Source organism: Gordionus sp. m RMFG-2023, chromosome 2 (genome assembly GCF_954871325.1).
Source record: "Gordionus sp. m RMFG-2023 chromosome 2, tfGorSpeb1-WG-v2, whole genome shotgun sequence".
NCBI classification, from domain to species: domain Eukaryota; kingdom Metazoa; phylum Nematomorpha; class Gordioida; order Chordodea; family Parachordodidae; genus Gordionus; species Gordionus sp. m RMFG-2023.
In genome coordinates this window covers 55,917,366-55,928,715 of record NC_088776.1, presented here as the reverse complement: position 1 = coordinate 55,928,715, position 11,350 = coordinate 55,917,366, and the positions used below count along the sequence as shown (strand labels likewise).

General features: G+C 26.4%; 1 protein-coding gene and 2 long non-coding RNA genes across 4 annotated transcripts; all 3 read right to left on the bottom strand.

Moving 5' to 3' along the window:
* Positions 1-1,151: 1,151 nt before the first annotated feature.
* On the bottom strand, positions 1,152-1,437 carry LOC135925126 (uncharacterized). The gene is made up of 2 exons (XR_010571547.1): positions 1,329-1,437; positions 1,152-1,285 (listed from the first exon to the last, which is right to left on the bottom strand). It is a non-coding gene; the product is annotated as an uncharacterized LOC135925126 (long non-coding RNA).
* Positions 1,438-3,548: 2,111 nt separating this feature from the next.
* On the bottom strand, positions 3,549-8,364 carry LOC135924485 (uncharacterized). Its single transcript, XM_065459541.1, has 8 exons — positions 8,353-8,364; positions 8,185-8,191; positions 8,053-8,109; positions 7,753-7,809; positions 7,464-7,547; positions 4,257-4,750; positions 3,952-4,210; positions 3,549-3,883 (listed from the first exon to the last, which is right to left on the bottom strand). Exons 1-8 carry the CDS (start codon positions 8,362-8,364, stop codon positions 3,549-3,551), a joined length of 1,305 nt encoding a protein of 434 aa, XP_065315613.1.
* A 287-nt stretch (positions 8,365-8,651) lies between these two features.
* Positions 8,652-10,750, bottom strand: LOC135925284 (uncharacterized). 2 transcript variants are annotated; one of them, XR_010571606.1, is made up of 5 exons: positions 10,574-10,750; positions 10,429-10,512; positions 9,142-9,278; positions 8,951-9,010; positions 8,652-8,708 (listed from the first exon to the last, which is right to left on the bottom strand). It is a non-coding gene; the product is annotated as an uncharacterized LOC135925284 (long non-coding RNA). The 2 variants fall into 2 exon arrangements; XR_010571605.1 differs by having other exon boundaries at positions 10,429-10,606.
* Between the last annotated feature and the right edge of the window lie 600 nt (positions 10,751-11,350).

The window sequence follows — 11,350 nt, the reverse complement described above, 5'->3', positions numbered from 1 at the left end:
TTTTTACCAGCAAATACAACATCATTAACTCAACCTTTGGACATGGGTGCAATTAGATCCTTTAAATGTCATTATAGAAAGGGTATCATGAGAAAAATGATAACATTGATGGAAGGAAATGACACCACCTCTTTTTATAAAAGATTTACACTTTATGATAGCCTCTATCTTATAAAATTTGCATGGGGTGAGGTGACAAGTACCACAATCATAAAGTGTTTTATTAAAGCTAAATTTTTTGATAAGTCTATGGCATTTGATTGGGAATCGGAGGATATAGCATTAACTGACAACGAAGAAGATGAATTTGATCCCGTATTTGAAGAATATGCGTTACACGATAATGATGCTAGCTGCCATGGAATTTTAGATGATCAGGATATTTGTAATCAGATAAGATTAGAGTTGGAAGGTTTAATTACTTAAAATTTTAATTAATCTTATTTTTTATAGAAGGTTATGAAAGCTCCGAGAATGACGAAGGGAACCTAGAGATATCTGATCATTTAATTACAAAAAATCAGGCTCTTAATGGTTATTATACTTTTCTTGAATATGCTCATGAACATCTAAGGGATCAAGATTCACTAAGAAAGCTAGATAATATAGTGGAAAAAGAATTATTTACTCCAGAGTCTAGCCAAACTCTTATCACAAAATATTTTTATTAAATCTTATATTACTTTATAATAATTGTGATACATGTATAATAAAATTAGTTCAAATAAAATCTTATGTTATAAAGCATTAATAAACTTTCATTCCAGCATGGTCTGTTAATACATTTATAATATTAGAATTTATAAGATTTGAATAGTCATAGGATTTTAAATCAAATATCATGTGAATGAAAACAAAACACTTAATAAACTTAAATTCTTTTATATTAATCTTATTGTTTCCAGTTTTTTAGGCAAAATATTTTAAAATTTGGCTTTAATAATAAATTAGAATTTAAAAAGTGATAATATATTTGTGTAAAATTATATTTCAGTAAATTTAATGAAGGTAAAATGACAAAAGTAGTTAAAATTAATGGAAATAAATATTAGGGTATTGTAAAGGAAAAAATGTTATTATCTTTCACAAAAGCTTTTTTTTGCTTTAATTCTTACATATCTTAAATAAAAAATGAGATAAAATCAAGTAAACAAATTTAATTATAATTTTATTCAATAAAAAATAATTTATCAACAACTATAATGCTAATACATAAATAATTACAATCTTTTTATAATTAAGTCTTGTTTTCTTTGTTCCTTTCTGTCTATAATCATGTCTAGATCTAGAGAAAATATAAATATATATATCAAAATATATCACATTACTTTCAAGTGCTTCAGATATTTTAATATTATTTGATTGATCTAAATTAATTGAATACTTTTTATAAAATAATAACTTGATGAATTGACGATAAAAATATAGGATTCTTATCTTACGTGATATATAGCGCATTCGTCCTCTAATGTTGAATATACAACAGAGCAACGCTAGGTTTTCCTCATTTCCATCTAATTGGAATTTATTAATTTAAGGGGGAAAAAAATATGAGGAGCCCTCCACACGTTTGTGGGCAAGCCGCACGTACTTGTACGCATAACAATTCCGAAGAAATGTTGTTAAAACGTCTATAGGCTTAGAGGAAAAGAGAGGGACCAAAAAATAGCCTACACCCAAGAACTGCTTTTAATTAATTACTTTAAAGGTGGGAGGTGGAAAATTTAACTTAAAAAGCTTTATTGTAAGTTTATTTATTTTAGAGGAAAAAAGAAATATACTTTCAAGAGGAATAAATCCACAAGAGAAATCGAGGAAGAAAAGTAAGAAAAAGGTATTTGAACTAGAGATCTCTAGGAACAGATTTAATTTTCATCTAAAATATCTATCTTTGATGCGAAAGAGTTTTCTGATAGACCTTTTGCAATTATTAAGCTTTATAAATTGTTTCATGTTTACATTCAGCTCCATCACGTCTTTTATAGCTTTGTAATACCATAACGATTTATATTTAGTATACTGTTTCCCTTTATGTGTATATAGCCAAACGATAGCATCATGTACAAGGTTGTGATCTGAATTTCTTATTATATGGGCTAGGAACTGTATCCGACGTTTTTTTAACGTAATATTTATCGGAGTGTGACTAGATTTCCTCCAGAGGTTAGAGTTAGAGATGACTCTGGGATAAAAAATACCATTTATAGTTCTCAGACAGTTATTTATAAAGGATTGGATACGTCTTAAGTCCGTCTTGTTAACTTCCCATATGTCACTTCCATATAATAAAATGGGGATAATAGTAGAGTTAAAAAGCCTCAACCTCGTAAAAACCGATATTTCCTTAGACGTCCAGATTTTCATGTACATATAGAACGCTCTTTTGGATTTTTGCGTTCTAATCTTCATTTCCTCTTTACATTCCCCTTTATTATTGAGCATCACACCCAATTTGATATTATCTACTTTTTTAATAACGTTCCCGCCTACCAAAAGATTTTGGAGCGGTGGTGTATTTGGCGAGGAAAGAATAACCGTTTTATTGAAATTAATTTTTAAACCAACTCTGAGGCTTATGGTTTCGATAAGGTATATCAGACATTCAGTCTCTTCAATATTTTTTGATATTACAACAATATCGTCGGCATACGAAACGATCTTATTAGCAAAGTGAAAATTTTCATTAGACCCAAAGTCAGCCAAGTCTGCAGCAGCATTTACCTCCTTTATGACTTTATTTATTACGATGTTAAAGAGAAGTGGTGATAAAGTACAACCTTGTTTTACTCCCTTTTTTATCTTGAAGAAGGGTGATATTTTATCGTTTGTTTTAAAACATGAAGTTAATTTGGAATAATGATTCCTTAAGATGGAGATAATATTTTGTTCGATACCACACTCTGATAGTGCTACCCATAAGGCGTTATGGTCTACATTATCAAAGGCCCTACTGAAATCAATAAAAGTGTAATAAGACGGAATCCTATATTTCCAGCACTTTTGCATAATTATTTTCAGCGATAAAATAGGTTCCAAAATGTTTTTATTTGGCCTATATGCACAGATATATTTAGAAAGAAGAAGGGGTGTAGAAGTTAAGATCCTATTCTTGATTAGTGTCATAAAGACTTTCGATACGCAGGAGGTCAGAGCTACTGCCCGATGGTCCGCAAATTTTTTTGGTTCCTTAATTTTCGGGAAGTTGCACAGAAGAGATTTATTCCATTCTGTCGGAGTATTCCCACTTTCCCAAATTTTGTTAAAGAGAGCAAGGAGAAAAGAAGAGATTAGGTTCGGGGATATTTTTAAATATTCAGCAGTAATGTTATCCAAACCCGGAGCTCTATTGTTCCGTAGTTTCTTTACGATATTCGAAATTTCATTTGAAGAGAAACCAGCCGGGGATATAATAGTGTGAGAATTTACCGTAGTTAAAGGAGTAGCCTTGCGGGAGTCAAAAATCGACATATAATGATCCAGCCACAGTGCCATTTGCTCATCTTGGTCCGTTATGGTTTTCCCATTTGCTAAGACAATCATAGGAAGTTTCACAAAGCAACTGGTTTGCAGAAGTACTTTAATTTTCTATATGCATCGTAGATCCTGTTCTCTTTCATATCTTTGTCAATGTCAGCCGCCCTTTTAGCAATAAAAATTCTCCTATCTTTCCGTAGTAATCTTTTAATGTCTTTCCATAGATCAATGTTAGAGCTGTTCGTCATTCTGAGTTGATATATCTTCTCAAGAGTTTCATCGGACATCCATTCTTTCCTAGTTGCAAGATTTACGTTTGGCAGTCTCTCATAAGATTCCGCTAGTTCTTTCTTAAAAAGTTCCCAGCAAACTTCAACGTTTCCATTTCTGGTAGCATTAATAAAGTTTCCTTTTTTGAAATAAGGGATTGTTCAAAGAGAGTTTTGTTCCCTTGCAATAGAAACTTATTTGCTTTACGTGGAAAAATTATATTGGACGAGGTAGCATTGACGGCCATTAAGTTAGGAATGCTATTATTGTGATATCCCCAGATGGTTTTTATATTTATAACTGCAATAACCATCTTATGATCAGATATGTTAACCCTGGTAGATGCTTTAACATCTTCAAACCAACTATGAATATTGGAAATAAAGAAGTCAATTTGAGATATCTGTCTGCCCCTCACAAAGGTATATTTGTTGATATCACGATGGCAGAAAAAAGTATTTTCTACCTTAAAGTTTTTGTTTGCAGTAATCTAGGAATTTTATGCTGTCTACATCATTAGATTGTTGAATGGCAGCTTGCCCAATAACTCCTCTACTTATATATTCACTATCTTTTCCTATTTTCATATTGAGATCACCCAGGATTATTACATTATATCTATTTGAGAGGGAGTTTAATATATTCATCATTTCATCCAAAAAAATTTTCCTCATGTTCCTATTAGGTGGGGCGTAAAAATTCACAACAATAGTGGGTCTAAACTTAGTATTCAGATATAGAAGTCCGCATCTCTCCGACACAGGTACAAATTTTATAATGTGTTTATGTAAACGTTTCTTAGTCAAAAAGGCGATTCCTGCCCAACTATTTGAAGTGGTTCCCGAACAAAACATCTTATATACACTAAAATTTGCCCTACTGTTTCCTGGGCAATGAGTTTCCTGAATGCCTATTAAATCTACTCCTTCCGTTTCCAACAATCTTAATAGAACCGCCAATTTATTATTTAATCCATTTATATTTAATGAAGCTATTTGCAACTTTCCTGCGAATAATTCCTAAAGAAACCAAACCGTGAGTAATATACATACAGAAATATATAAAAATTTAAATTTGAAAATCCTACCTTAAAATAAATTTAGTCATGAGTAATGCTTGAGTAATATGGATACAGAAAAGATATAGAAATTTAAATTAGAAAAAAATCATATCCATACTAACAGTCAAATAGATTCCTATTTCTTAACATTTTAATTCTAGTGGTAGTGTTCGAACTACTTATGCATTAGGGGTAATCTAAACTTCTTATTTACTTCACATAAAGAGAAATCAAGAAGAAGTATAGTAATACATTGTTGATCAAGAGAAGGTTTTGCAATAGGACTTCGTTCAATTTTTATAGGACTACCACGGTTTTAGTACAACTAAAATTAAACCATAGAGTACAATTTCAGAGAAACCTGTTTAATAGGGCAATAAGCCTACCGAAACTGCAGAAATAAAAGGGAATGCAGAATAAGAGTAAGGCGTTATCTTAGCCTCTACTGACAAAACTACTTTTTTTTTTTTTTTAAATCTTAGCATTCTCTGCCAAAAGTTACTTTTTAATACCTAAAACTTTTTTTTTTAAATCTTAGCATTCTCTGCCAAAAGTTACTTTTTAATACCTAAAACAAAATATTATTGTATAACAATACTAAAACAGTAGTTGTTTTTCCTGAAAGCATTTCCAAAAAAAGATAAAATTAAGAAGGAATACAATTTAAAAAGACAAAATAGAACATTAGCGTTAGGCATTTTTAAGATAAAATTAAGAAGGAATACTATTTAAAAAAACAAAATAGAATATTAGCGTTAGGCATTTTTCTTCCATATTCCAAATACACATGAAGGTGAAAAACAACGCATTATAGTTGAAATATTTGTAATAGAGAAACTACCCCAAAAGGATAGGATTTAAAGAAAAAATTTAGTACCATCAAATAATATTAAAAAATATCCAAAAAATTTAAATTAATGTTAAAAAATAAAATAATTTAATTAGTACCATCTGATGATATTAAATAATATCCAACAAAATTTAAATTAAAGTTAAACAAATAAAATATGATAGGTTCAATTAATTAAAGTTAGAAAAATTTAACATGATAGATTTACTTCCATAACAGTGTACTGGTTTGAATCCAATAATGTATTAACGCAATTAGGAAATTATAAGTAATAAAGAAGGCAGGGTTGAGAGGTCAAAATTTTCAAATTGTGGGAGAAATTAGGTATTTTGTGGGAGAAATATAAAAATTGTGGGAGAAATTGCTAAAAAAATATAATAGTATATAAGTAATTTATATTGAAAATAATTTTTCTTTTTATATATTTAATTATAACATTTTATTGTCCAAAAAACAACATCAGTATTGGAAACTGATTTAACCTCTAAACAATCTAAATCTCAAGAAGATGACTATCATGGTATATATAAATAAAAATATAAAATATGTATAATATTTAGGAAATTTATTTTTATTTTCTTAGATAAGTTCCACTTGCATTCAAATATTAATAATTTATTTAGTAAGGAAATAATTTTTATAATTATGCGCATTCTATATTTTTAACTATCGTATTAAAATTAACGACAAATATTCTTAATTTACATTTGAAAATAATTATATAGGAATAAAAGCTTTAAAACGTATGTCTCTAAAATATTCGCCGTCTATATCCGATTCGGATGAAACTGGAGATCTTTCTGAAAATAGTATTTATTTCTTATAATTTTTGAAAATAAGCATATAAAATTAGGATATGTTTTTAGTTCATATAAATCATTTTTTTAATAAAATAGCACTTTGATAATTAATTTTGCTTTAAATATCCTAACAAAATTGATTATCTTTTTATATTTTATATACTATAGAATCCGAGAAAGTCAATAAAAGAAGAAAATATATATGTAAATATAACAAGATATGGGAGCAAAAATATGTTTGGTTGATGAGGCTTACAGGTAGCCATGCTAAATGTAGAATATGTCTTACAGTATTTAGTTACTATAATGGGGGGGAATATGATATTTTGCGATATTTCCCTTATTTGATGCATCTGTTAAAATAGCATATGGATGCCCTTCTTTCAAATCGTCTAGAATTGACCTCTTGGATTCAGGTCCTAACACATTTGTGATAGCCTTGCTCATTTTTGTCCTACCACAAGTAAAGTTGGCACTTATTTTGGAGTCGTTAAATATTATGGGGAAGAGATTCGACCCACATTGTGATGACAGATAGCTCTGTGAATGTTATGATATGAATATACAGTTTCCGCAATTGTAGTTGCATCTGTATTATTTATTATTTTTGGAGAATATTTTTGTATTGCAATAGACGTTGATAGACTCCCCTGTACTGACTTATGCTTTGACGATTTTTGGTGTCGCAAAATATCATATTCCCCCCCCCCATTGTAGTAACTAAATACTGTAAGACATATTATACATTTAGCATGGCTACCTGTAAGCCTCATCAACTAAACATATTTTTTCTCCCATATCTTGTTATATTTACATATATATTTTCTTCTTTTATTGACTTTCTCGGATTCTATAGTATATAAAATATAAAAAGATAATCAATTTTGTTAGGATATTTAAAGCAAAATTAATTATCAAAGTGCTATTTTATTAAAAAAATGATTTATATGAACTAAAAACATATCCTAATTTTATATGCTTATTTTCAAAAATTATAAGAAATAAATACTATTTTCAGAAAGATCTCCAGTTTCATCCGAATCGGATATAGACGGCGAATATTTTGGAGACATACGTTTTAAAGCTTTTATTCCTATATAATTATTTTCAAATGTAAATTAAGAATATTTGTCATTAATTTTAATACGATAGTTAAAAATATAGAATGCGCATAATTATAAAAATTATTTCCTTACTAAATAAATTATTAATATTTGAATGCAAGTGGAACTTATCTAAGAAAATAAAAATAAATTTCCTAAATATTATACATATTTTATATTTTTATTTATATATACCATGATAGTCATCTTCTTGAGATTTAGATTGTTTAGAGGTTAAATCAGTTTCCAATACTGATGTTGTTTTTTGGACAATAAAATGTTATAATTAAATATATAAAAAGAAAAATTATTTTCAATATAAATTACTTATATACTATTATATTTTTAAAAATATATTATTAATATTAGAAATAATATTTTTAAAAATTAGCAATGAAAGTGGAACTTAGAAAATATTATTATCCTAATCATCTTTAATCTAAGCTTAAGAAATCCTAAATATTATACATATTTTATATTTTTATTTATATATACCATGATAGTCATCTTCTTGAGATTTAGATTGTTTAGAGGTTAAAGCAGTTTCCAATACTGATGTTGTTTTTTGGACAATAAAATGTTATAATTAAATATATAAAAAGAAAAATTATTTTCAATATAAATTACTTATATACTATTATATTTTAAAAAATATATTATTAATATTAGAAATAATATTTTTAAAAATTAGCAATGAAAGTGGAACTTAGAAAATATTATTATCCTAATCATCTTTAATCTAAGCTTAAGAAATCCTAAATATTATACATATTTTATATTTTTATTTATATATACCATGATAGTCATCTTCTTGAGATTTAGATTGTTTAGAGGTTAAAGCAGTTTCCAATACTGATGTTGTTTTTTGGACAATAAAATGTTATAATTAAATATATAAAAAGAAAAATTATTTTCAATATAAATTACTTATATACTATTATATTTTAAAAAAGATATTATTAAATTAGAAGTAATATTTTTAAAAATTAGCAATGAAAGTGGAACTTAGAAAATATTATTATCCTAATCATCTTTAATCTAAGCTTAAGAAATCCTAAATATTATACATATTTTATATTTTTATTTATATATACCATGATAGTCATCTTCTTGAGATTTAGATTGTTTAGAGGTTAAAGCAGTTTCCAATACTATGTTGTTTTTTGGACAATAAAATGTTATAATTAAATATATAAAAAGAAAAATTATTTTCAATATAAATTACTTATATACTATTATATTTTAAAAAATATATTATTAATATTAGAAGTAATATTTTTAAAAATTAGCAATGAAAGTGGAACTTAGAAAATATTATTATCCTAATCATCTTTAATCTAAGCTTAAGAAATCCTAAATATTATACATATTTTATATTTTTATTTATATATACCATGATAGTCATCTTCTTGAGATTTAGATTGCTTTGAGGTTAAAGCACTAGTTTCCAATACTGATGTTGTTTTTTGGACAATAAAATGTTATAATTAAATATATAAAAAGAAAAATTATTTTCAATATAAACTGTTTATGTACTATTATATATTTATAATTATACATACTATATACATTAATTATACATACCACGAACACGATCACAAAGATGCTTAAGTTCCACCACCTCAGGAATCACTGGCACTGATTTCTTGAAGAAATTCTTAATTGATTTTTGTTTCATACCAGTTGAGGTTGTTGAGGTGCCAATACCAAATATGATGTTGCTTTTTGGACAATAAAACATATATATTTTAATTAAATATATAAAAATAAAAATTATTTTCAAAAAAAACTGCTTTTGTACTATTATTTATACACAGCTTATCGTCGATCTAGAATTGGAGTGATCCACTTGTGCCAACTGCCAATGTTTAAAATGAGAAAATCAACATTAAAGTTTAAAATCAAATACGCAAAGGATGGTGCAACCTTCTTTTTTTTCTTGCCAAAAAAATGTCCTATTTTTGTTGTCCATTCCATAAGCATAACTATTTTGGTCTCCTTATTAAACCTCAAGATTATAAATTTAACTGAATCAGGTATATAATATTTAAAAACACAAATTTTACATAACTATTTTGGTCTCCTCTCCTTATTAAACTTAAAGATTATAAATTAAACTGATTGAGGTTAATATGCTATGTTTATTAATTGAGAGAAAAATTAAAAGTGAGAAATATAGGTTTAGCATAAATCTTGATTTAAAAAAATGATTTTTTTGATTTATATCAAAATGATAATAATTATTTAAATAAATGTAAAAATCATATTAAAAAATTTGCCTAGGACTGGGGCATATTATAGAGTAAAAGTAATTTTTTAACATACATTCATTTAATTATATTACTATACATTAATATCCAGTTTATTGATTAACAAAACAAGTACTTTCTAAGCTTATACTTGTTATATTTTCAATATTATATATATTTGCCTATTTATAATAAATATTAATTATTTATATATAAAAATATTATTGATTTTAATAAATTTAAACAATGAATATTATAGTTATAAGAAAAAGTATGTTAATTATTATTTACAAAAAGATTCAATCTAATTTGAAATAGATTTTATAAACTAATGAAGCTAAAAAATATCAATGTACATTTTTATTTGTAAGAGAATAATTCAAATTGTAGCATGTTATAAAAAGTAAGATTTTATTTGGTTTTATTATAAAATGATGAGAAATGTGTGATAAAAAAAGGATGTTTGTATAAAAGATGACATGATAATCATAAAAACCATATGTGTTGTTAACAGCCATTTAAAATCATTTATTATGAAAATTTTATGAATGTTTAGTGCTTAATATAATATTTTAATTTTACAGTAAGATAAAATTATTAGCAAAATAGAACATTTTATTACTTAAATCTGTTTGGTATTATTGTTCACTTCTAAAAGTTCTATTCTTCTATGAAAATGTCGAGTGGAGCACTGCAATTATAGAATCTAGATAACGATATAAAATATATTAAGTAATTTAAAATATATTTATAATAATTATACATACTTTTCTAACTTCAAATTTTGAAAATGTCGAATGGATTGGATTGGTTGGATGGAGATTAGCGGAAAAATAAAATAAAAGAACTAGACATATTTTTCGAATAAATATTTAAAATTTATTTTAAAAATAATCAAATACTGTCTCTCAAAATTATTATTTATATATTAAAAACATTAAAATGCTAAAAAAAAATTGTGGGAGAAATTAAAAAAATTTTGGGAGATTTTTGTAGGAGATTTCTAATTGTGGGAGTTTTGTGGGAGTGAGATGTATGTGGGTAAACTAAAAAATTGTGGGAGACTCCCACTGATGGGGGGAGGCATGGCAACCCTGAAAGAAGGTGATGAAACTTTTTTGAAATTTAAAATTACAGGAAAAAATTAGTTTTTAAAGTTTACAATTAGATAGACAGCAATTTGAAACTTTTTGAAATTTAAAATTACAGGAAAAAATTAGTTTTTAAAATTTACAATTAGATAGACAGCAATTTATTATATTTTTTAAATACAAAACTATACAATACATGAACAAACATAATAGCAAGGGGGAAGACCCTAGGTGGGATTCCTGGAACGTAAAAAAAATTCTAAAAGATAATATAAAACTGTCAATTTATAATACATTTAAAAACTAACATTTAAAAATTTTCTTCGAAAAAACGAGACAAATGATCCTAAATAGAAAAATGAATAAAAAAAATATTACATGTGCAGTGCATAAAATATTTTACATAAGCTCTTGAAAAAGGAGAAATTAATAAATCAAATCAAAAACAAAACG

What these genes read in the sequence shown, in the direction of transcription:
- LOC135924485 (XM_065459541.1), bottom strand. An exon ending in TCAAGAAGATGACTATCATG is followed by an intron (nt 7,810 to 8,052) that starts GTATATATAAAT and finishes AAACAACATCAG; the next exon opens with TATTGGAAACTGATTTAACC. An exon ending in TGGAGATCTTTCTGAAAATA is followed by an intron (nt 4,751 to 7,463) that starts GTATTTATTTCT and finishes AATTATTCGCAG; the next exon opens with GAAAGTTGCAAATAGCTTCA.